General features: G+C 39.0%; 4 protein-coding genes across 9 annotated transcripts; 2 read left to right on the forward strand and 2 right to left on the reverse strand.

Annotated features, from left to right (window-relative positions):
• Positions 1–400: 400 nt before the first annotated feature.
• Positions 401–3,464, reverse strand: hbegfa (heparin-binding EGF-like growth factor a). Its single transcript, XM_066649681.1, has 6 exons — positions 3,243–3,464; positions 2,422–2,655; positions 2,105–2,300; positions 1,814–1,969; positions 1,236–1,321; positions 401–1,128 (listed from the first exon to the last, which is right to left on the reverse strand). Exons 1-5 carry the CDS (start codon positions 3,280–3,282, stop codon positions 1,249–1,251), a joined length of 699 nt encoding a protein of 232 aa, XP_066505778.1. The 5' UTR covers positions 3,283–3,464; the 3' UTR covers positions 401–1,128; positions 1,236–1,248.
• A 3,290-nt stretch (positions 3,465–6,754) lies between these two features.
• Positions 6,755–13,913, forward strand: rufy1 (RUN and FYVE domain containing 1). Its single transcript, XM_066648551.1, has 17 exons — positions 6,755–7,056; positions 7,976–8,149; positions 8,248–8,365; positions 8,742–8,843; positions 8,949–9,072; positions 9,172–9,233; positions 9,336–9,471; positions 9,607–9,708; positions 9,796–9,912; positions 10,024–10,191; positions 11,146–11,243; positions 11,504–11,623; positions 11,970–12,099; positions 12,472–12,566; positions 12,674–12,722; positions 12,799–12,876; positions 13,074–13,913. Exons 1-17 carry the CDS (start codon positions 6,771–6,773, stop codon positions 13,212–13,214), a joined length of 2,100 nt encoding a protein of 699 aa, XP_066504648.1. The 5' UTR covers positions 6,755–6,770; the 3' UTR covers positions 13,215–13,913.
• A 366-nt stretch (positions 13,914–14,279) lies between these two features.
• hnrnph1 (heterogeneous nuclear ribonucleoprotein H1) lies at positions 14,280–19,902 on the reverse strand. Of its 6 annotated transcripts, none has more exons than XM_066648555.1 (11): positions 19,781–19,902; positions 18,607–18,707; positions 18,368–18,523; positions 18,126–18,269; positions 17,475–17,613; positions 16,335–16,513; positions 15,937–16,040; positions 15,695–15,830; positions 15,377–15,460; positions 15,185–15,283; positions 14,280–14,932 (listed from the first exon to the last, which is right to left on the reverse strand). In XM_066648555.1, exons 2-11 carry the CDS (start codon positions 18,689–18,691, stop codon positions 14,829–14,831), a joined length of 1,230 nt encoding a protein of 409 aa, XP_066504652.1. In that variant the 5' UTR covers positions 18,692–18,707; positions 19,781–19,902; the 3' UTR covers positions 14,280–14,828. The 6 variants fall into 6 exon arrangements, with proteins under 6 accessions (XP_066504652.1, XP_066504651.1, XP_066504650.1 ...); XM_066648554.1 differs by having other exon boundaries at positions 19,717–19,897; XM_066648553.1 differs by lacking the exon at positions 19,781–19,902 and adding an exon at positions 19,603–19,619 and having other exon boundaries at positions 15,398–15,460.
• A 1,357-nt stretch (positions 19,903–21,259) lies between these two features.
• Positions 21,260–25,768, forward strand: eif4ebp3l (eukaryotic translation initiation factor 4E binding protein 3, like). Its single transcript, XM_066649891.1, has 3 exons — positions 21,260–21,573; positions 24,354–24,527; positions 25,212–25,768. The coding sequence occupies exons 1-3, from the start codon at positions 21,441–21,443 to the stop codon at positions 25,241–25,243; spliced, it is 339 nt and encodes a 112-aa protein (XP_066505988.1). The 5' UTR covers positions 21,260–21,440; the 3' UTR covers positions 25,244–25,768.

Below are 25,768 nucleotides of genomic sequence, written 5' to 3' on the forward strand. Positions count from 1 at the left end.
GATACAGGTGCAGAGAAGTCAGTGGAGTGTAAAGGCAGGAGGTAAGCTAGACAAATAATTCTCTGCTGATATAAAACTGGGAAGACATTTGTATTCCCACACCCCCACCCTGATTTTTTTGAAATATAACTAAAATGGGAAACCAGACTCAGCTGCTTACATGCGGAAGTGAGTCACAGAACTATGTTGGGCTGAAACATGGACAGATTTACTCTGCCGTTATAATAAGACATTTGGGGCTATAACGGAGCCTGAGGACGGAACACAAACCCATGGTAAAGCTATAACAGGACATTTTCACCACAATGCCAGGCAGGCGAATGATTCATCTTGTGAAGAAGAAACAATAAGAGGGAAAAAAAGCAATGCAATAAAGTTCAAGAAGTCACTATGTGTTGTTGAACACCTTTTAATCCACAAAGAGTTAAACATTTTGCATTTCAACTATTACTGGCCATGTTCATTCACATAAAAGTTGAAAGAGAATCTTCATCTGTGTCCTATGGCACCAAACACATTCGTGGATTGATTTAACACTGTCGGAGGGTGAAATACTTAAAATACTATTATACATCCTTTAAATACTTCAGTGAAACCATGGATGTACCAGATTATCAGATGTTAAAATTTCTGACAAATAAATAGCACATTTAGATTAAAAACATTATATATTTGTTGTATTTTACATGGCCAGGGTTGGAAACTATAGGTATAAATCTAAATAAATATTAATATAAATAAATAAATTAAACAAAAGTAACATACAAAACATACATACAAAAGAAATATCATATTTCTAATTCTAATAATAGATTAGAAATAATAAAATCATAATAAAGGCGGCAGCTGAGGCAGCAGGTTCCACACTGCAAAGTCCATAGTGAGATGCTGCTTCTTCCAAAACATCTTCCTGTGTTTTACATAGGGCCACTGACAGTTTTAGTTTGGACCGACGTTGACCTCAGTTGAGTTCAGTTTGGGGTTCTAGCGAACCATATGCAAATACACGCTCTCTTATAGAGAGTACCATCCTTTTCCACTCCACCATTTTTCTAGAGCACTGTGCTCTCCTTCTTGGCATTCCACTTCCCCATTTTTTGCCTGAGGTAGAATTTCCACATGGTTTTCCTGAAATAAAACAGACATGGATGAGTGCAAATGTCACATAAGAGTATAATGCATAGCTCCATGATGACCACATACGAGCTGGGACATTGTCTGGTGTGTTTGCTCACCATGTTCTGTGGCTTAGTGGTGTGGGGCGACCTCGAGCTTCACCTTTTCCTCATTCTCTACATCATACGTGCCTCGCTTGTGAAACCTGTGGTGGAGAAAATATTTAAAAATCAAAAGACTTCCAATTACCTTTAAATTGAGCTTATTACAAACTTGTTGTTTAGTCTTTGTTTGCATAATAGTTGTTTAGTAACTTGATAATTATTATGAAACTAGCCCTATTAGGACCCAATTAGGGCTTTGTTTATGATGTACTCGATTTTGAAAATTTGATTTTGAAATAAATACGAAAACACTGTTTGGCTTCAAAAAACAAGGACATATGTTAAAGATTGAACACTTAATATACAGTCCCAGATTACCAGTTCATCATTGAGTGCATCACTGAGTTAGATTTAACCAGTAATTGACATTTAAATAACATAAGATGCATAAAATATCATTAAAATAGTAAAATAGTTTAGAAATTTAAATTTGGAACAATTTCATATTGTGACGTCTATGTTTAAATACGTATTTTTATGGCTGTGGCTCATCCTGTGTTTCAGATTGTAGTGGGCGGTGGCCGAAACCTCACCTGAGAGCCAAGAGGAGACCAATGATGGTGAGACACAGAGATGACAGCACCACAGCCACTACAGCCAGAGCTGTCGTCCTGTTGTAACCTTCATTACGAGTCCAAACTGGCAGTGAGAAAGAGTGACATCTCTCTCCGGAGTAACCTGTATTACATCTGCACAGAGAGGACATTTTCAAGAGTTAGTGTTTAACAAGATGCTAAAAAACAGACACCACCTGTTACTGGTAATAGCAACTCAGTTGTTACCAGATCAGACCTAAACACACTGAGAATAAAAAGTGCACTCACACGCACGAAGGGCCGATCTTCCTCAGGTACTGGCATGTGCCGTGAATGCAGAAGTTCTTATATTTCCTCAGACATGGATTCCTCTTCTTTCCTTTGCCCTTTCCCTTCTTCTGCCCTTTCCCTTTATTTTCGTTGACTTCAGTCCTCTCTGCACTCAGGACAGTACTTGGATCTTTGGGTTTACTGGAGAATGCGACTGTAGGAATAAATACATGAGCATTATTAATATAAATTTCTGACTATTTAAAGTGTTATTGTGCTTTTTTAACTCCCCTCTAAGTTTAATCATGTACTATCATTCAATTCTATAAATGTACCTTTGGGCATCCTAAAATCTCCAGACAACTCATATTCATCTTCCTCCTCCTCATCATCGTAGTAGTATTCGTCATCTCCCTCTTCTGGTGTGTAGTCCACCTGCTTGCTGTCCTCTACAGGTTTCTTCTCGTTCTGCGACTCAGATGTACGTAACAGGTGAATGACTGTGGCCGGTGCTGGATTTTCACTCTCATACTTGTCTATGGATGCACTGCTGACCAGTGTGGAGGCAACTGAAATAGGAAAAGAAAATTCAAGTTTGTAATATATAAGAATATAAAAGCCAGTCTGTAATTTGATAAAAGTGGAGAGGACTTTGGTTTGTGGTAGGGGCAATGTGCCAAAAAAAAAAAGTTTGAACTACTTGGGGTTTTTTGTTTCTCGGACGTGAAACACAGATCTAAGAGAAGCCTTAGGAGAAAAGGAGATGAAATAAACGTGGATGTGTCATTAAAATGTTAATATCAAAAGCACTCATTTATGTTAATAGCACATCTAAGTAAGTCCTAGAGGGCGCTAGGCCAGATTTTCTTTTTTAAAAATCTTGCATGCACAGACACTGATCTAATGCATGAACACATGGGTCAAAAATAAATAGATCATGTTACATAAAGAATATTCTTAAACCGGCTGAATGACATTGTTGCCATCTTGGACAACAACAGCTGAAAAATGAAAAGCTGGACGTCGATCTGAGAGGAATTTAAGGGGAGTCAACACCTCTGAACGCTGTTTTAAAAGTGCATAACGTTCACATTCATTCACACACCACACAAAATACATTAGATCTGAGTAAAGCGAGTATAAATGTAGTACTTACCGACAACAAGGGTAAGACGAATCACAGCAGACAGCTTCATTTTGTCCAAATTGTATTTAAAAAAAGGTTGTAAAAAAAGATTTTTTTTTAAATCCAGTTATTGAGTTAAAATGTTATTTTATGTCGCTTTTAAATCCACACAGGTAGTTCTGGCTGTAATCCGGAGTTGTTCCCACCAAGTACAGACAGATTAATAGAATGAGAGAGGGAGACAGTGGCTGAGAGATTCAGAGAAGAGCGACAAAAACTGAGGGGCCAGCATTTAAATACACACACGCAAAAACACACCCACAAGGCTGCATTACAAATGCCTCCCTCCTCCCTATGTAGTGCACTATGAGAGTTATAAGATGACCCAAACTGTATACATTGTGAAACATTGCACCCATGAATGGGGACTAAAATACACTTTTTTCAGACGTCTCACCCTTTGTTCTGGGTTTAGGAAACATTTTCTTTTAAAGGAGGCAGTTGAGATTCACCCCACCATGTGCTCTGCATGAACCCATGGCCGCTACACACAAACTGCACTGAAAGTAAGGCGGGAGGCATGCAGCTTATGATTAAAATCACATTTATGTCTCGTCGGCGTGGTATAATATACCGTTTTGTAAATAGTTTTGCTAATTTACATGACTTACATAGCCCACTACAAAGGGGGTAGAGAACCTGAAAGCCTTACAGAAGTATACAAAATCTGAAAAGCCCAGTCAAACTGCATGGTTGGTAGATATTCTAAACAGAAATAAAAATATCTCTGAATAAATATAAATACTGTCCCAGTAAACAAGGAACGTCCCTGGACGTTCAAAATAGGTCTAAAAGTAGTCTGTCCGTCAAGGACATATTTTAAACGTCAATGGACGTCCAAAATCCATCTTAATAAGGTATCAAGTGGTGACCAATCGATAAAGTCAGTGGACGTCCAAAATGCGTTTTATACAAATAATTTATTTCGGGACCAATTAATAACGTCAATGGACGTCCAAAATACGTCTAATAGTCGTCTTTTCAATGTCTGTGTTTGGACGTCATTTCAATGTCTGTGTTTGGACGTCTTTTCAACTTTCATTTTCAACCTTAAGAGAACGTTGATAAGACGGCAGTCATTACGTTATTTCAACGTTGGATCAACAGCTAAATATTTACTGGGGTATGTTTCTGCTAATTTTCCAAAACTCTTTTTGCTGTGTTTAAAAAAACAACAAACTTTATAAATAGCAATATATATTTATATATAGCAACTTCCGTAACTGTTGCACAAATAATATTTGACCTATATTTGTCTGATATAGCATGCCTATGTGGGCCACTTCTATCAGAGACGCAGCATTGCTGGCCAACATTTAGTCCTGTAAAAAAAAGTGGCCAACATATTAGAAAAGCTAATTTTGCTTACAGGTCAAATAGCAGCTATAGTCCACTTCTGGCAAAGATTTGGCTGTATTGTTTTTGGCAAACTTCATGTAAGCCAAAAGAAGCCTAAATAATCAATACATACATGTGGCCCCAGTATGATGTAAATAGCCACCGTGTGACAAGAGAAGTCTTCCCAAGAGTCATTAATCCAAGTGGCACATGGGCCAATGAATAAGGGGGATGCCAGATCAGGATATCTAGAATGTCTTAAAATCAGTATAAACCTGCTTATCCACTGGTTCTGCAAAAATATATGTATTAAATACCCTACCCTATTCTACATTTTTATTGTTCATTTAAGATGTTGTAGGTCATTTTCAGACTATTTGTAAATTGCCTCTTATATGGCTGTGCTTTGTTTAAAGAAGAGAGAGAAAAAAACAATCCAGTTTGAAACATTCTGTATCACTTCAGCATGAAATTATGGGGCCGAACTGCTGTAATATACTGAGTATATGTAAATGCATTGGCTTTAAATAAAAATCCCCAAAACTGTAGACTATGGAGGTAGCAACAACAACATTACAGAGACTGAGTGATTAAGGACTAATAATAGTAATAATAATTTAGAGAGAGAGAGAGAGAGAGAGAGCGAGAGAGAGAGAGACTGTAATATCTAATTTAAGGGACAGAATTTAAAACATTAAACATGCATCATATGCAGGATTGCTGCCACCTAGTGTTGATTACCATTATTCTCTCTCTCTCTCTCTCTCTCTCTCTCTCTCTCTCTCTCTCTCTCTCTCTCTCTCTCTCTCTCTCTCTCTCGACCAAAATTAACCAAATGAAAGTGACAGCACAGTCATCATTACTCATACCAAATAACACAGCATGTGTGCAGTGCCAATTTATTATTCTTAACTCAGTCTTCTTCAACTAAAAATTATTCTCCCATGTATTGATAAGCATATTTCTTCATGGTCTCTGCACAGGACTGAATTTACAAAAATATGCAAATGATGAAAACAAGGCTGACAACCAGCAGACAGAGGTGCTCTCAGGCTATTCTCTATCAGGAGATGTGTTAGCCTCTCCCCACCAATATCCAGTGATTACTGAATTGTTGCCAGCAATAATTTGATCCCCTTTTGAGGGCCAAAACTGGAAGGTGACATAAGGAGCAATAAAAGAAGAAGGTGGACATAAGAAATTATTTTTCGAAAGTAAGTCTCTTAAAGTCAAGTTTGCTAATGAAATGAGGCCATCATAATAACAGGAGGTTTAAATCGTCTGTAGGTATGAATAACATGGTTTGGAAATAAAGGGGCCAGCTGTGTAAATAGGTCCCCACCAATGTTAAGAGCATATCTAGGCCATTGGTCCACAAACTGTCAAAAGTGTTTTTATTTAATCATGTATAAATGTAATGTACTGGGTGAAGTGAATGGTACATTTTTTTTTAGCTTGAATCAAAGTAAGATTTTTGAAAACGACAATTCGGTTGTCAACTTTAAGACATTGGTAGAAAAAGAACCTTGAAAAAAAATTTGAAATTCTTCCTTTTAATATTTAAATGTATGTATTCATATATTAAGTTTTCATATATCAAATTGTAAAGATGATTAAAATATAATTCAAATTTTTTATACACCCTCTGTGGGGAAAATCAAGCCTGTGAGGCACTTATTGTAATGTTTAAGCAGAAATGCTCTGTGGTGCTGACTGCTTAATCTTCACACTGAGAGACAGACTGCGTTTCTTACATCATAAACCTAAGCACCCAATCCTGTGAATTTACAGGGCAGGGTTTTTTTTTTACCTGTAGGTCAGCGCCAAAAAGGTTGGTGGATATAAAGGCACAATACACATTCATAAATTTGCAGGTACTGACAAGTACGTCAAAGCCACTGGTACAGCATTAGTGTTTTGATTTCCTTGTAAATAGCTTTTTAATCTGTAATCCTGATGAAAAGAGGGGAGTTTTAGGGGGAGTTTATACATGTCAGGAGAAGGATTTTAAAAGTTAATGGAATCAAAATGATTTCAACAATCTTTTGAATTCGAATCCTGAATCGACTATTCTCGCCTGATACTGATTTCTGTTATCGTACAGTAGCCTCATCTGTAAGCTATTACTCTGGCCTGGCATCAGGTGGTTAGCGGAGGAAAATGGCTGACGGAGAAACAAACAGTGAAGTTGAGAAGAGCGCAGTTACAGAAGGAGAAAGTGGAGCAGCGGAGACGGACCATGGCGCCTTGGAAGCAGAGACGGATGGAGAAGAGAAGGATAAATCTGCGGAGGGCTCCTGGTCTAAACCGATTCTGTCCTTGGCTCGGAAAGCCTCAGAAACTCTCAGTGGAGTGAATAGTTATGGATCATCGCGGAGGAGCTCGGAGCAGGGTTCAGCTTCTCACAGCACTAACGGCTCTCAGAACGCTAACAGCGACAAACCGGGTATAAATCCCACTCTTACAGAGTCAAAACCGAGTAAAAATACTTCACTTGGGGGTTATTCGCTGTGTCTGTACTCAGAGTTCTGCTACAGTGTGAGAAGAGTGAGCTACAGCTGCTTACACAGCTTCTCAGTTCCCTTTTTAATGCCTTAATTTTACACAGTTCATTCAGACATGATATTGGCTGGTTGGGAAGTATGACTTGGAGAAGTTGTACAAATGGTTTTCCGCAGGTTTCTAAGGAGTATAATAATCTTAAAATAGTTCAGTATGTCGATTGTTTCTGTGTATTTAGATTATACAACTGTCAGGCAAAACATAAAAATGACCTCCTTGTTTATATAATCATTGTTAATTTTATCAGCTCCTCTGACAATATGAGTGCTCTTTTGTAGTTCTACAATTACATACTGTAGTCCTTCTGTCCTTCAGTGGTCTGGGCCCCCCACAGAGCAGAGGAGTGATTTGGCTTGAAATGGGGAGCATTGACTTTCTCCAAAATATCCTTGGGTAGTTCACCCAAAAGGCAATCATTACAGCTCTCTGGTGAGGGACTGGGACAGATGCACACAATTTCCAAAACAGGTGTGTATTTTAACCCACACTTGACGGTGACATAGCATCAAGAAAGTCAGAGACAGTGGTTGGGTTGGTAGAATTTTCTCAGTCTAGTTGTGACACTAACACACCACCATGTCATTGATATTGCAATTCTGAGAATGATCCACCATCCAAATCATACTTGCTCTGTGAGGGTGTGGACCATTGATGAACTACAGTTTGTAGAAGTGTAATGCGCACCTATATAAGAGGAGCTATTAGTGGACAGGGACTGTAGAAGCAAAGAGGTGGCTTTAATGATATGGTTGCTTGGTGAATGTAGTAAAATATAAATGTTCTGGTGCATTGTGTCTTTGCAGCTATGAAGGATCCCATGTCTGTGGAAAGGTCCAATCTCTTAAGCATGATGAAGCTCAGTGTAAAGGTTTTGATCCAGTCGTCACTCAGCTTGGGCCGGACATTAGACTCAGAGTATCCGCCTTTGCAGCAGTTTTTCGTAGTATTGGAACACTGCCTTAAACACGGATTGAAAGGTGAATACATTTTTAAAGCTTTTGAAAGAACGTGTTTAATCTGGGAATGCACTTTGTTGGTGCGGAACGTGAATCTAACTATTTTCTACTTTGTGCAGCAAAGAAATCCTTTATTGGCCAAAATAAATCCATTTGGGCTCCTTTGGAATTGGTGGAGAAGCTGTGTCCTGAGTCAGCAGACCTTGCTACAAGTGTACGAGATATGCCTGGACTTAGGTGAGTCTACGCCCAAGTGGATATGCTCTGTTTATCTTGACTATGCAATGTTTGGTTATGTAAATATCTCCAGTCTTACGTGTCTGTGCTGGGACATTGTGCAATACATGAGACTGTGCCACTGATCAGTTCAACCTTTAGAAGTTGTTTTTCTGTACATTTGATTTGCATAAACTATGTATAATTCTATTGTTGAGAAAGTATCACTGTTTAAAGTGGTAAATAAGTAAAAAAAAATATTAAAAGGAAGTTTGGTATTTTCATTTGTTTGCAAAAGTTTTAAACTCTACTGTTCAAATGATACATTTTCATGTTTATAATTCATGAATTAGGGGGTTGAAATCAACAAGGAAACTTTCTTCCTTGTCTCTCTTAGGACAGGACTTGGGCGAGCTCGGGCCTGGCTGCATTTGGCTCTGATGCAGAAAAAAGTGGCCGACTATATGAAAGTACTGATAAACAGACGAGATTTGCTAAGGTAAAATATCAAGAAAACCTTTTTTTTTTTTTTTATCTCTTGCTGCTTCAAGATTTTATTGCTGATTAAGGTCCTGCCTTAATTTTGAGCTTCATCCTCTGGCAGTGAATTTTATGAGCCTGGTGCCCTGGTATTGGAGGAAGAGGGATCAGTAATTGTAGGTATGCTGGTTGGTCTGAATGTGATTGATGCCAACCTGTGTGTCAAAGGGGAAGACCTGGATTCTCAGGTGAGACACAGCAGCATGCCACTGACTCTCAGGTATTCTTTTTGTAACAAAGTTTAAATCAAAAGGCACTTGTTGACCAGTGTTGTCTCAATTTTGTAGGTGGGCGTCATTGACTTCTCACTGTACCTAAAAGATCCACAGACAACTGAGAACACACAAGAGTGAGTAACCCTTGTTACACCCCTTGTTGCTTCTGATTAATCAGAGAAAGTTTTTTTTAGCCCCTACATTATTAATATATTTATCACATTGTCTGTTGCCAGTGATACTAAAATGACTGCGATTCTGGACCAGAAGCACTACATCGAGGAGTTGAACCGCCACCTGAGCTGCACAGTCACTGATCTTCAGGCCAAGATGGACTCGCTGGAGAAAACCAACTGCAAACTAATAGAGGAGGTCGGATCATTAGTGTCCTTCTCACACCGGCTGTTTGCTCAAACCCAGTGGAATTTTTGTTGTTGTTGTTGTTTTTGTCAATATAATAGCACATGCATATAAAAGCAATACTGAAACTGTATCTGTCCTGTGCAGTTGTCTGCAGCTACTGACAGGATCAATGCCCTGCGGGAGGAGCAGGATCAGCTACGAAAGGAGAATGCTACCATCCTCCAGACCAGTCAGAGGAAAGAAGAGGTAGATTTCCGATTCAACTGGGTTAACATTATACATGTTCTGTTGTCCTCTGTGTACTGTACCTGTTGCCTTTTTCTGTTTGTCCAGGTGACACTGCAGGACAGTCAGGTGGAGCTGGAGACTTACAGACAGTCACGACAGGGTCTGGACGAAATGTACAATGTGGTGTGGACACAGTACAAGGAGGAGAAACGCATTCGCCAAGTTAGTTACAGCTCGTTCATGTCTTTCAATCATAACCAATAAACTCTTAAAATTCACTTGATATTTTTCCTTCTGTTGATTGTGAGTTAGAGATTTCTTGCACTGTTCTAGGAGCTGCAGAAGGAGCTGGAGCTGCAGGTGGGTCTGAAGCAGGAGATGGAGGTGGCCATGAAGCTGTTGGAGAAGGACATTCATGAGAAGCAGGACACACTGGCAGCTCTACGGCAGCAGCTGGACCAAGTCAAGACTCTCAACCTGCAGATGTTTAACAAGTCTCAGGTACTATGCCAAAGTTGAACAGTGTAAGAGTTAAGTCAAATTACATAAATGTATTCTTAAAGGCTTAAGAATTCTTATGGACCTCCATGAATATTTCACATTATTTTAGTTACTGACATATATAAGTATGAATTAAAATGAAAATAGCAGCTTAATTTGCTTTAAAACTGACAATTTTATTAAATTGACGGAAAAACCCAAGCTCGCTACGGAAATTTTTGAACGCAACCGTGACGTCACTGGTGGACAACATCTGAACAACGCCGTGATAAAACACCGTTATGGCTGACTGTTATGACAGTATCTAGCTAAATAACCAACATTATTCGTGACAATAGCTTAGCAATAAGCTAAACTCAAATTTAGAGGTACCGTTATTCTTGTAAATGTGATCAAAGTCGAACTCGAATTCATCTGACACTAAACCTCCGTAATGCAGCTACGTAGCCGAGTATAATCTGAGCCACCGAGTTTAGCAAGTCAAGCTAACGTTAACTAACACCAACTAAAACAGGCGAAGTGAGTGTACTTACCCTGTTTACCTCCATGTTACAGAGGCTCTTGAACACCTTTCGTTTGTTTCCTTACATGCCCCAAACCTTATTCTTTAATTAGTAAGAAATAACATGTTTTCTGACTATTAATAAACACAAGTTAGGAACTCAAATTTATTTATTATCCACTATATTTATTTGTTTGACACTTTTATATAGCTGGTGTTTAGCCTTTAAGGTGCATCTACGGTAGTTTTCTTGGTTTTGACTGAAATTGCTGCGTTTTAGTTTTGTTTAGCTTAAAGTTCACACTGACATATTTTTGTTCTGTTACATAAAAGTAATGATAGGGGGCATGATACTTCTTAATGATGCACAAATTGGGCCTAAGTTAAACAGTGTTTAACAACTGCTGCATTAAACCATAATTGTGTGTCTCCCCCTGCTGGTTTAAATATAGGAGGCTAATAGGCTGGTCCAGAAGAAAGAGGAGGAGGCAGCGACACTGGAGCATAAGATGAGTCAGATGGAAACAGCAATGAAGGAGCTAGAGTTGAGGTGAGGGTCAGGCTGTTACCATCCATTAACAGCAAAAGCTTCTTTTCCCACTGTGGAGCTGATCGTTCACCACAGTTGCATTGGACTGTTTGTATCTTAGACATCTGTTTATCCAGCGACTGCTTTAAAATAATGGGTATTATTAGTTTATGGTACTAGTCCCACTTTCTAGCAGTAACAGCATCTGTTTTCTGGGGAGGCTTTCTAGATAATAATGGGTGATATTAATGTTTTACAGCAGCATTTCTTGTTTGATGCAGATTGCAGAAATCTGAGAGTCAACAGAAAAGCACAGAGGAGAGTCAGAAGGATTTGTGTTCAGAGATGAATGGGAGAGTGGATGCTTTGCACAAACGGCTGACTGAACTCGACACACTTAGGTAACAGGAACCTGTTTATTCAACTATCAGCACAAAGTAATACAAGCATACAAGACCTGGAAAGTTCAAGATAAAGAGTGAGACTATTGACACAATCTTCTTTGAGTAAGACATCTGGCATTTACTTGAGGGTTCATTCATTTCATACTGCATTAACATCATAAACTCATAAAATCATTTAAAGTATTATTTCAGTCATCCACGTGTTGATATGACCTATGGTCATTCAGCATGATAACGGCATCAAAATAAAGGTTATTTTTTGTTGCTTAAGCTATTCCTTTGTTAGATCAACACTGTTCAGGCCATGTACGTTTTTTTTATTCCCCCCCCCCCCCCCCCTCAGGTCAGGACTGGAAGCAGAGCTGAGTAAAGAGAAGGAGCAGAGGCAGAGTCTACAGAGAGAGCTGCAGCGTGAACAGGACAACAGCACTGAACTGCGCACTCAATTGCAGCAGCTGCAGGGATTACAGACGGTCAGATAAAATCTGTTTTTCCACATCAATGTCTCAGCATCTAGTGTAATGCCCTCCCAAAAGAGTAGAGGCTGCTATTGCAGCAAAATTGTGGGACAAACTAATTATAGTACCTAATTAAAGTCTTGGTTCTATAATAAATGCTTAAGCATGTGTCCAAAAACTTTTATCAGCATATTATGTTGTTCAGTGAAAGCTGAATCAGTTACTTAGTAATACCTTGTGGAAAACGGCTAATCCGTTTCTAATGATTTGGTATAAACAAGGTCAGAAATTCTTGTGCTCGTATTAATCCTTGACTCACACCAGTCCTGAATGTGTGGTTTCAAAAAAACCCTTGTCAGAAATGTTCATAAGGTTTGGTCCTTACAGGAGCTGCAGGACCTGCAGCAGGAGAAGCAGCAGCTTCATCAGCTGTGTGAAGAGCAGGAGCAAGCGCTACAGGAGATGGGACTTCATCTCAGCCAGTAAGCCCTGCTGGACCCTAGAACAATAATACACACGGCAAAACATGACTAAATGTCTGTTTTGCATGCTATGTGTTTTGTGACATATGTTGTGCTGTTTCCTGTAGATCAAAACTCAAAATGGAGGACTTCAAAGAAGTCAACAAAGCTTTAAAGGTAAGCATCAGTGCAGAGGAAGCACTTCATGGAATAACATGTTTTGGTAATGAAAACAACTTGACTCCTCTTCCAGGGTCAGGCCTGGCTTAAAGATGATGAAGCCACTCAGTGTAAACAGTGCCAGAAGGAATTCTCCATATCTCGCAGAAAAGTAAGCAACTCCATCCAGCTTTTTACAGCCACGTAAATTTTTATAAGCTTTGAATTGTGATGTGGATTCATCAGGGGAAGTTGAATAATGGTATTCAGGAAGGGGAATCCACACCTTTCATTAAACAAGACTATAGAAAGTAGTTTTTAATATATAGAAGTTTCCCTTAACCGTTTCCCTTAAATGTTCTCTTTTAGCACCACTGTAGAAACTGTGGAGACATTTACTGCAACAGCTGTTCCAGCAATGAACTGGCTCTTCCCTCATACCCCAGACCAGTCAGAGTCTGTGACATCTGTCATTCCCTTCTTCTTCAGAGGAGCTCCTCCAGCTCCTGACATCACACCACACACTAAAATCAGAATAAATGCGGGCAGAGCAGGCTGGTCATCCTACCTGCTGCTGGTGATTAATGGTATTTTGACTAACAACATTAATATATGCATTAGCTTTTAATGGGGCTATTGGCTTCCGTTTGTTGAAGGTATTTTCTTAGCCAGCAAACGCCACAGTGATTGCAGAATTATATGCAAAGTAAATTCTTCTACTTGAAGAACCTGATCATTTTTAGGAATAATATTAAAGAAATGTTGGCTATGAATTGTTGCATTTACCCCTTTCTTGTTCATAATCTCCATTTTAGGGAGACTACTAACAGCTGAAATATTTTGAACACTTTATTGTAGCTTTCTGAATGTTGACAAGGTCAAAAATGTTTAAGTCGTCCAGTGTTTGCAATCATTTCTCTTTTCTAAATGTTAATAAAGTGCTTTTCTTAAAGCTGCATTCTGTAAGATTAAAAAACACTATTAAAACACATTTCAGTAAGCACTAATGTCTTTCATCCTAAATGTATGTTCCCTCATTCGCCATGTTTTCAGAGAAAATACAAACCTGTCCTAGCAAACAATTAGGAGTAATCTTACAGAAGGCAGCTTGGCTGAGATTGCAGAGTGAAATTAATAATCTTGTAATGAATGATTTTAAATGACATCTTTGTACATGTGCCATAAACTTAAAAGCTTACCTTGTGCATATTACTGGCTCATATGTCAATATTTGTTTTAGAACATGGGACCAAACATAAAACTAAAATGAAAAATGTCAACTTTCAACAAAGGCATTCATTCTTTAATTTGTCCTTAGGACACAAAATCAGAGACATAAGGTGTAAAACAGGAGCAACAGAGATAATTGTAATTCAATTCAGGATGGTGTAACATGTTCACACTAACTATCAACAAAAAAATCTTTTTGAACCTTAAGTTTTATAATCAAACAATTTGTAAATACAAAGCTTATTTTAGAATGTATGTTCATGTCCTGGTGTTTAAAAAAGTTTGCAATCATGTCTGAAACATCTGGAAGTATTTTTTAAAGAATTGTAGAGTTTAATAAACACTGTCCCAGCAAAAACGGTCTATGTGAGAAAATAAACTCCAAACTGTGCACCACACTACATAAAAAAAAAAGTCAGTACATTGGAGGGACAAGAGCAAGCTATCAAACACAAGTTACCACATGCTTCTAAAGCTATAGCTGTACCTTGCTCTGCGCTCCAGACACATGCTTCACAACAATACAGAGCCTCATCTTTCCAATGTAAAAACAAATCTTCCAAATCATCACGGGAGAGGAACATAGTCACTGTTGTGCATATAAAAACATTTAAACTATAGTTTACAGGCACCTCTTTTCACCACATACTCAAAGTAACTTAGATTTATTACCAAAAGAGAAATATTTCCTCAAGTCCAATCTGAATCTCTCTCTTGGTTCGATCACCCATATAAGGTAAAAGCAGGAGAACAATGATAAAATGAATGTTTCACTAAACCAGCCCAAAAGCAAAGAAAATCAACTGGAAACAAAAAAAAATTAAATTGGAGTATGCTTAATGCTGGTCACCGGTCATTCACCAAAGAAGGCTTAAATCCGCCTAGTGTGGGGAGCTACATGCCCCAGCCTCCCCCCATGCTGCTGTTTAGTCCGTTCATTCCCATTGATCCACGGCTGCCTCCACCATAGTAACTGCTACCCATTCCGCCCTGATTACCTGACAGGAGGGAGAAATACACACTTGAGGACCAGCGAGTTCTGGTCAAATTGGTTGTAGAAAACTAGTGCCTTACTAAATTTGAAAGAGGGGGTTTTAGAAACAAATTACAAATATTTGAACACTAAGGAGTGATATACATAGGATATGAAAGTTGTACAAAAAAAATGAACAAATCTGATGCTGGCTTCACTGTATATAAATAACAAACATTTCAGGTTCATCTTAACGTGAAGCAGAGCTGACACTCACTGTAATCACTGTATCCCCCCATGCTGCTCTGGTTACTGTAACCTCCGGTGTATCCGGAGCTCATTTGCTGACTGCTGTGCCCATAGGTTGACTGGTTCCCTGAGTATAAAATACAGGAACAGATGAAGTTAAGTCAAAGCATTACTCATGAAACCGAACTGTCAGAATGACTGAAGCCCTTAAAAGACTAACCCATTGCTCCCATCATCTGACCTCCATATCCGCCGCTTCCACCCCCCGCTGTTGAATTCAGGAACAACTCGACATATCGATGCTCTGTGAAACAAAAGACAAATGTCACTCCAGGTTTTACAGGCACTTAAGACGTACTGGCCAATGTTAATGTCTTTCTGTTAATAACGTGTGTGTTATCCAGCCTTGAACATGGTCAGTTTTTTACAAAAAAGACCCACTCTCTTTTCTGGACTATGTGGAAATATAAGCAACCAAACCAAAGCCTAAACAAAGTTACTATGGAGTCCTTATACTCCACTGAAGTCAAACACTTACGCATGTTAGCTTTGTCCTTTGACATGGCCGCCACTGCATCTTCATGTGTGGCGAACTCCACATCAGCCTCACCAGTCACCCTTCCGTCAGGGCCAATCTCCATGTGCACACGCACCGGATTCAAGGGAGAGAAGAACTGCAGATTTGACAAGCACAGTACAACGACAGGTGAACAACGTAATTACAAAATCCAGCATTTAACAACCACTCTTTCCTACATTGTGTGCTTGTGCAAATCTTACGTTGTATATGTCTGTCTCTGTGGCTCGGTACGGAAGGCCTCTCATGTGCACACAGTGCCCTGTAGTGCTCTGAAAAGAGGAACCTCCATCCCCATAACGACCATCTGTGTGCAGATAAGAGTAAGAACATGGTTCAACAGTGAATGGTCATACAGATAAAGCTATAATCTTTGTATAAATATAAAGCTCTCATTTACAGAGTAGAACACAGGAAAGTGTACATGAACACAAACTGATCATGGCTGTGATGTGGCTACAAACAAAAACCAAGTGTGTGTGCATAAATGGAGTAGAAAATACACAACAAATAGGAACTAGAAATTAATTTTGAGAACAGTTTTAATCTCTTAGACATCGTTAGATATTTTGACCTCTAATACAGAAACAATTCCACATACCTCCTCCATATCCACCACGTCGCACACGCTCAAACGAAACCCCGCGGCCCATGCTGTTATAGCCTCGGCCACCTCCGGGCCGATCATAAGGGCCCGGTCTCTGCATGCCCATTACCTTACGCTGGGGTTCGTAGTGGGTGCGCACCTCAGCACGGCTGCTCTTGAAAATTTCTATATACCTACAAAGGCCAAGGTAAAGTGATGGAACCAGGGTCTACAGACAGAAAGCAACAGAGCATTGCTTCGTGCACAGAAAATGAACCACTAAAATGGTCCTCTGAACAAAAGAATACAACCTAACAACTTGAGCACTGAATAACTGGCAATGACTCCGTTCAGTGACTTCATGTTTTTGTGAATTTGAAACTGGAAAAACAAAAATAAATGAATAATGGAACCTTAAATTTAATAGTCTCATTCAACCCTCATTCCACTTTTCTTATGGCCACTTATGCAATCAGCTGGCATTACCGTAACCGTGAGATATACTCTTTACTGGATGCCACTAACCACAGGTTATGTTCTTGTCACCCTGTCATAGCAGAGTACAGAAAGCATTGCAGGAATAGACTTCAGTACATCATGTCTCACTCAATATTACCTGTGTTAACGGTTCCTCATGATCTGAAGTCTTCACTGGTAAAGAAATAATCCCTATGAGATCCAATTTAGTGCTGAGTGACCAGGTTTATCATTCTAGCCACTGAGATTTCACTGAACAACAGCATCAACGAAATATACTCAAGGCTAGTGGCTAGAAGGATCTAATGGGGTATCTTAAAATGCTATCTTCCAAAACATGATATACAAGCACATTTCTCCTACAGTAGATATTCAGCAAACACTTAAGTTTGACAGGGAGTAAAACAGGTCTAGTCTAAAATGAATCCTCATTGTCTATGACTGTTTTTCACTTTCAGTTATGAATTTGCCAGTATGTCTCACTCAGCACTAATGATGGAAAATAGCATGGCCACATAATGGATTTCTGGGAACTGGTCTTCATCCTCTGTAATTGTGTTTCATTGTAATTGCTAAGAGATTGAGAGAAGGTCTTGCCATTTCTGCAGTGCATATTTGTTGAGAGGTGTACACCATAAGAAAAGCAACTTATCCAGCCAACCAACCAACCATCCCCACCTGTGCCCTATTCTTTCCTTGTGTTTCTTTAGAGCCTTTTCAGCTATATCCTGTGAAGCAAACTGCACGAAGGCCTCCCCCGTACTCCTCCCCTGGAAGTCCACCGGCAATGTTATCCCATTTGGCACGATTTCCAACCCTTCAACCCAAGGACAGATAACCCCAGTGGGGGACATATTAAATCACAAGCCCATTAACAAGAATTTATAGTTTGCTTAGGGATTTTTCAAATGAGAAATGATGTTACATGTACATACCAGATGGGATGCAATATACTACGTATGACAATTTATTGTAATGAAAAAGGGTCACTGATATGAGAGTATTCAGTAACCTAAGACATTTCTATTTATTTATTTAATGAAGCAATGGTCCTAACAGACCATATATGCAACAATTCATATGCTAAATGTCATTAGATTATGATAAAGAGGGCTTTAAGAATAAAATAAACAGTAATTATATTTTTAGAGAAACAAAACAGTGACCCATTGTGGTGTTTCAAGGTCTTTCAATTCCATTTATTCATTTTAAATTTAGGCTGCTGCAGCTTAAAAAAGGTGTAATCAATGTAAACTAAAATTCAGTGAGCTAATGTTTGGGCTTCTCTTTAATGAAGTGCGATAAAACAACAAGAGCTAGTTGACATACCTGCAAAAAACTGGACAATCTCCTCTTTACTGCAGCCAAAGGGCAGACCACGAAGTCTGACGAGGCCATCCCCTGCTGTGTCCGGGCAGTTAGGGCCAGTATGCTTCAAAACCCAGTCCATCTCCACATTGTTGGATTTGAACACTGAAAACACATAAAATATCAATTAGGATCTGGTTACAGTATCATAAAGCATACTTATTCTTTATTCCTGCATCCCAAAACACTGTCCAAACACCCACCTTCTACATAGCGGTGTCCCATGGTCTCACGATCTTTCTTGACAGCAATTTTGAGATCGTCCTCATTTTCAAATTCGACAAAGGCCTCTCCACTGGGCCGTCCTTCCCGTGTGTATGTGAAATGTATGCTGGTGCCATTGTTGGCAATTTTGCATTCTTTTAGAAAACAAAAATGTATTTAGTTTGTATTAACAGATTAATATGTCCGTTAGATTCTGATATATATCTCTTGAACTGACCTGAGAAAAACCTCTGCACTTCATCTGCAGAACAAGACCAAGGCAAACCCCTCACTCTCACCACAAAGCCTTCTCCATCTGCCATTCTCAACGTAATGATTCTGAAAATGAAATTAAATAGGAAATTAAGTAATATTTTCAAAAATATATAGTTTTTTTTTTTTTACCCTAGGCTTCAAATCAATTCAAATTCTACACTATCAAAAAGGCAAGGTGTAAACACAATTCACAATTCAGCAACTGCATTTTATGGCTTCACAGACCTGCTGAATATTATTTAGAAATATATATTCAAAAAATGTGTAATATTATTTGTTGTGGGTGTGTCAAGACAGGTTTGCTGTTGTATTTGTGATAATAAATAAAACACTTTATTTCTCCCAAAGGAAAATGTTAATTTCTGTTCTTATTAAGAACAGTTGAAAATCCTTTTTTGCACCTGACCAATTATTATTATTATCCTGGCCATATTCTTCTTTCTGAGCTGGTCCATCTGTGACATAAAAATAAAATCTTCAGTTTTCGGCCTTAAAGTTTTCATATGAAGCACCCAAGAAACACATTTCTACACTTTTTAAAACATCGTTAACTGCAACAGCTAGCTCAAGTGACATTAAAAATGTCCAGTTAGCTTAGCCTTCCGGAATGATGAAGTTAGCGCAAAACTGAAAAAAACTGAGACATAACCATTGGAATAGCATTCAACAAAATAAGAATACGTATTTTATTATCTAACCACGACGAAATCAAGCTTCTACAGATGTTTAAAGATGAAAGTCCGTGTGAAACACCGAAAACTGCGGGGAACCATTAGCATCAAAAAGCTAACGTTAACCTAAACCTTTAGCTTTTTAAATACAAACATTTACAAATTCTTTAAACATGTAAACACGTTAAGTTTAATTAACGGGTTTACAACAGTAGAAGCAGCCTATACTGGTCACTTGTATTGATCACATCAGCTAGAAACATTTTCACGGAAATTGTCTGCTCCACCTTAAATTGTGCATCCTGACTATACGCTAAATGCCGCAGTTAAGGTGGAACGGAGAATTCTAGCCTCACAAAAGCCTGCGCCGGTAGGCTACTGCTGAATAGTGCATTACCTACCGTTCGTTTAAATCTGCCTAAAAAACACCAAGAAATTGAGAAAAAATAAACTCGCTATATTAACCTGTTTATATTATCTAAACACTAAACGCTGAAATCAGAAAAATGACTTCAGTCTCCAATCGCAAAACTCAACCGGAGAGAAGCTTGTCTCTTTGTGTTGAACAGATCTCACAGTAAAGGGACTACAGCCCCCTGGTGACTGGGGCACAATCATACAAGTATTATCAAGTCAGTGATTGAACCTTTAAAAACTAATTATTGTTCATCAGAATTACAAGTTTAGAGTTTGCGAGAAAAAAAACTCCAATGGCTTGAAAGTGGCTTAGTGATTCGACACATTCATTTTCATTGTGAATACAGCACGGCTGTGTCTACAGGCAACAACTACCTGCATCTGTCGTACACTCGTCACCACTCATTTGCAGCTTGATAGCATTGGTTCCTTGGGTTTATGATGTAACAAAACCTGGCAGTCTGAAGTCAAGTTTTTAAACTGTACTTGGAGCACTGCACTTTCAAAGACACTATGTCTTCTATCACACACGTTCGTTACAAGTTTGTGGTGTGGTATGTTGGTGTTGCAGTTATTGTTGCTGACCCACAAAGATCCAAGGTTTCTGGGTCCTGGGTTCATCTTCACCTCAGGTCACTGTCTGAAAGATGTTTGGTGTGTGCTCACCGTGTCAGCATGGCAGACAGCGTGTTAGGAGTGACTGTGTGGGCCAGAGCCCTGTCCAGATGTGTCCTTGACTTTTATCATTGGTTTGACCTTTATCTGTGGGTAATGAATGAATGAATGTTAATAACATATTTAATAAAGACTTCTGGCTATATTTATTTTCCATGAAAATGAGTGGTGTCATATTTTCTCAGTATTCATACTTATATAAAAAAAGGCCCATGTTGTTCTTTTACACAGAATGTCAAGCGCCATGAACATCAATTTGTCCTACAGTGTACTGATAAAAAGATGAAGCCCAAATATGTAATAAAATGTTTTTACTGTATATTCTTGTATTGAGGTGCTTATAAGATCACTGCAGGGTGCAGCGCTGTACCCATAATTTATATATATATATATATATATATATATATATATATATATATATATATATATATATATATGTGTGTGTGTGTGTGTGTGTGTGTGTTCTACAATACCTCAAAATATGCATGTGGATTATCTTATTTATAGAGCTTACTCTACAGACTGGAGTGCACTCCATGCGAATTTGATTTACGGACTATCTGGCAACCCTGCACTGTTTTTGCAGCCTGTCAGTCACATGATATGAGTCACGTAGCGCCTGTACTACTCGCGTTTCTTATAACGCCCGTTTTCTGTAAAGTCCCTCCTCCTCTGTGCTGTGATTGGTACACACGGTCCCCGTCGTGAGCTATGGTTGGCTAATGATATGATTGGTTCATCCCAACGAATTGTTTGTCAAATTGAGACATTAGTAACCAATCACAGTGCTAGAAGCGAAGTGTTAGCCAATAATTGACCCTGGAGGGCAGGACTTGTATGAATACTGGTGGAAAATAAAAAGGGGTTTAAAAATATCGTGGTTTTCTTTGTCAAGGGATCTGTTTGTGTGCAGTAATTTGCGACTGAGAAGACTGTCTTAGGGAAGGAGAAAGCGAAGACTAGTTGTGGTGAAAGCGTGCTTTGAGAACATAAAGTTTTCTCTGCTGCTGAGTTTAACTGAATCAAGTCTAAAATGTCAACCAACGCAGAGAAAACCAAGAGCTGCCCCATCCCAACGCGTGTTTTGCAGCTGAAGGACTGGTCTCAACTTCCAGACTGTTATAGCCAGACTCCCGGGGGCACTCTGTTTTCCACCACACCAGGGGGTGAGTTACATTCACTTTAAAAAGTGAGTTTGAAGATTCACATGGGCTTTCCCAGTTTAAGCCCCAAGTCAATTGTATGCAATGGGTAAATAACTGAGAGAGATTCCTATTGGACAATGTTTATATCTGTGGGTTTAAGTTATTTAATTAACTCTGAGGTCCTGCTTTGGGAAATGCCACACTGATATGCGCAAATATGGTTGACCATTTCCTTCCCTTTTAAAACAGTTGCTCAAGCTAAAACAAATCAGTTGAAAAGTTGGGATCTGTGGTTGAAAAAGATTAAAAAGTTAGTGTTTCAGACATAAGACTTATTTTTGTTAGATTTTTTTAAAGCTAGTTTTTGCCTTTTCATGCTTAATTTATAAAGTGCTGCATTTAAGTGTAAACCGAGTGTTAGAAGTTTAAGTTTCAGTCCTTGAGTTAAAATGTACTGAACTAACTCCTTCATAACATTTGTGGAGGTTCACAATCTGATGAAACTTTTTTTTTGAAGTTGCACTATTCATGATGCACTGGAGCGCTGTTCCAGCTGAAAAAACAAACAGTAAATCCAATCCAAACAAACAAAAGCACATGTATTTGTGGATTCTCCATGTTGGTCAGAGCTGCTATTATTGTGGTCAGTGCTGGTCAAGATACAGCCACATGGCAGTCAGAGGTGTGCTTGGAACTTTGTAAAGTAAAACGTATAGGAGTAAATAAAACCGAATTAACTTGGATTTCCTCGTCTGTTTGGGAAACGAGGTTTGGTAGGGGTGCTTTTATTTTTGTTATATTTTTGTTACAAAAAGTCAAGAATCAGGACAGAATCAGTCTCGCTCACTAATTAATGAACTTAAATATTAGACAACAAAGTTGAGAGGTGTACTTGAGTCCCTCATGTCCCTTGTCTATTTCCTTGGCTTAAAACCAGGCAGCTCTACAGTGTTGAGTTATATAATATTATGGCGTAGGGTCTATGAACTGCTTGTTTATTTCAAAATGGGAACAGCAGTGCTTTGCTGTTAAGGCCTAATACAGTTACGTTATCTAATCGGGCAACAACAAACAGTTGACTCCTAGACTTTGTTTAATGAACTCTCTGCCCTACCCTTTCTGTTTTTCTTCTTCTTTTTCTTTGTCTGTGTGAGGCCGTGGTTAGCACATGGTCATAACTGCAGCACAAGGAACAGGCAGGAGGAGTTTTACTTGGAAGCAGCCCTCCCTCTCCCTCTCCACAGCTGTTGCATTTCCGAGATAACTGAGAACGCCTTGTCCCAGCCAAGAATGAATGCAAATGGATCTTGGATGCCTCCCGGTGGAAGAGTTTTAGGAGCATTTAAGTGTTTGGTTTGAAGGGAGAGTTAATGTTGAAAAATGTGTAAATCATGTGCTCCTTTGGATTATGCCTGACCCAGATAAACGTGGTGATCTGGGAATGTGGGAAATCACCTTGCAGTCACAATATCCGTCATGTGGAAGCAAACAGTATTACGCAGAAATAAAGTGGTAACTGGAGGACCAAGAGCTAGTTGCTGCAGCCTTAGTGTGTTTACTGTAAATGTTGTTTATCATTGCTTTGCAGTAGCATTAAATATTTTCTACATCTTAAACAAGTACAAGGAATAGTTATATTTTCTTCATCTCAACTTTTCACCCCCTTGGAACTTGAGACAAAGCCAAGTAATGCAGTATGTGATGAAGTTGTAGCTCTGGCTTTTTGAAGATCGCTGTCTGATTTGCATATAAAAACAACTGTTTGCTCAGCCCTATTGCAGCTTCTCTACATTCCTCATTCCACTGTACTTAAGCAGGGACTACTCCCCTGCTCCCTCACCCCTCTTTGTCCCAGACACATGGCACGAAAAATAGATGCAGTTGCATAACATGTTTTTCTGCTTGTGATAGAGCCTATGGGTACATTATGGCTCTAAACAGCAGCATTGCGATAGCACTGCCTCCCCCAGTGCAGGTCAGACTTCAGCCAATAGCAAGTCTGCTCACTGAAGAGCTTTATTGAACGCCCCTCACTCCATTGCTCTGGATGCTTGAGAGAGCGCTAAAAGGAACCTCCTCAAACATACCCAACTCACCGTGTGTTTGTTTACACATTGCGAACAAGTTTAAACCTCCTCAGCTCCCCATGTGCTTCCTCTTGCCTCAAAATGGCTCCCTCCTTCCAGTCCACACATGTGCTCAGATTTCCTAGAACTCCACCAGAGATGCCAAGTCTGGCCTAAAAGTCTCCCCCTTTTTCAGACGTGGGAGCACAGTGTGCCTTTCTGAAGGCTGAGTTGTGCTGCATTTCAAACTCCTTCAGTTGCATGATGTAACCTCTTGAGATGTTAACAAAGCCATTAACAGTGGTTTGATGTGAAATAGTGCTTTGCAGAGAAACCTTCTTGAATTTTCTTTACAGTGGGTTTGATAGAAACCAAAGATTGTGTGGCCACAAATATGGCTGTTTTATTTACTATAGAAATTGATCATGAAACACATTTTGAAGTGTAATGGTGACTACATATAAATAGTAAAATAGTAGAATTTAAACATTTCAAGGACATTAAAAGCTTCAGACATCTGGCCCTTTATCAACACCACTGAAAAATAACCGATTACACTTTTACTTGTTGCTATGTGCTTTATGCCGTAAATATACATTATTTTTGCTAGAGCGCTGTTATTGGTCAAAGTCTGATAAGATTAACTGTTCTGTAAAAGTGACAATGCCTAACCTAGACTGTCAGTTAATTTTGAAGGATTTGCAGCACTAAACCCACGTACACTTGTCTTGGCAGGCACCCGGATCATTTATGACAGAAAGTTCCTGCTGGACTGCAGGAATTCTCCAATCGCTCGTACCCCACCCTGCTGCCTGCCCCAGATTCCAGGGGTGACTGTTCCTTCCCATCATCCTCTGGCCAAACTGCAGGAACTCAAAGAGGAGATGGAGGAGGAGAAAGAACTGGCAGGTAAACACTATCAGCTTTGACAAAAACAGTAATGCACTGGCAAACAGTCTCCAAGTGGCGTTTCTCCTGATACATTATTGACAGAGATAACTGAAGCCATTCAAGCAGTCACAAGACATAATCACATGACAAACATTGTGGCCACAGTGATAATGGGCTTCTCTTAACAACAAATAATGGTGCAATCTCTGCAGCGTTGACTGCAATACACTAAAGAAGCTCCACACTCAGCTCATCTGGCTGTTGATGAGCTTTGTGTGTCAGATGTTCTATTTAAAGTGGACTACAAAGTCACTCAAGGGGGTTTTGCAAATAGAAAGTTGAGATGCAAAAGGGGCTCAGATTTACAAACCCAGAAAATCTGTCAGATTTACAAACCCAGAAAATCTTCCTCACACTTTGTGTGAGTGATATGGCACTTCACAGAACTGGATAATTTGCAGTAGTTAGAAGAAAGTTTTAGTATTCTTTAGTATAATGATCTGTTTTGATAGTAATTATGTAAAGCTGTTTTTGACAACAGTTGATCAATCAAATTTGATTTATTCATGAATAATTTATAGTAGTTACAATGTAACAGTAGTGGGGAATAGTTGTAGTGCCTATAAAATACCATGTTAATGACACTTTTATAAGAACAGTCAAATGTCAGGTCTAATGTGACTGTTTATTTCTTTTTTGCAGCTGAAGAAAGCCAGTTTGAGATGGACATTTGAGCCTTTGATCTGCCTCCTGTGGAGTAACAATTTTCTGCTGGGACGCTGCTACGTTCCCCCATAACCAGCACTCACTGTGTTCGACAGGTTCCTTTGAAGGGTTTTAAAGGAAAATCAAACGCAGATGTGTTTTATTTTACAGGTGTTTTACCAGCAGTGATCCGTTTATCAGAAAGAGACTCTGGATGTCTTGTCTGCATCCTCCAAATGTTTCCTATTGTACATATGGTACTTTGTATTTTTTAAAAAGGGAACTGTGTTATTACTTTATTGGGAGGGAGGGGGTGAGGGTAAATGTAATGGAATACTCTATCAAAGCTGCCCCTCATATAAATCATTTGAATTATGTAATGCAGCAAATGTGTGCCAACTGAATGTCTACAGCAACATACCAAACTGAATTTGTTTTTTAAACCTTGAACCCAAATCCACTTTTTTTTTTTTTCTTGTGAATCATCTTTTTTTTCTGGATTTTATCATTTGTCCAGATTTTATTACTTTGATTAAACTGTGACATTAACCAAA

The sequence above is a fragment of the Hoplias malabaricus genome, chromosome 17 (genome assembly GCF_029633855.1).
Source record: "Hoplias malabaricus isolate fHopMal1 chromosome 17, fHopMal1.hap1, whole genome shotgun sequence".
In the NCBI taxonomy this organism is placed as follows: Eukaryota; Metazoa; Chordata; class Actinopteri; order Characiformes; family Erythrinidae; genus Hoplias; species Hoplias malabaricus.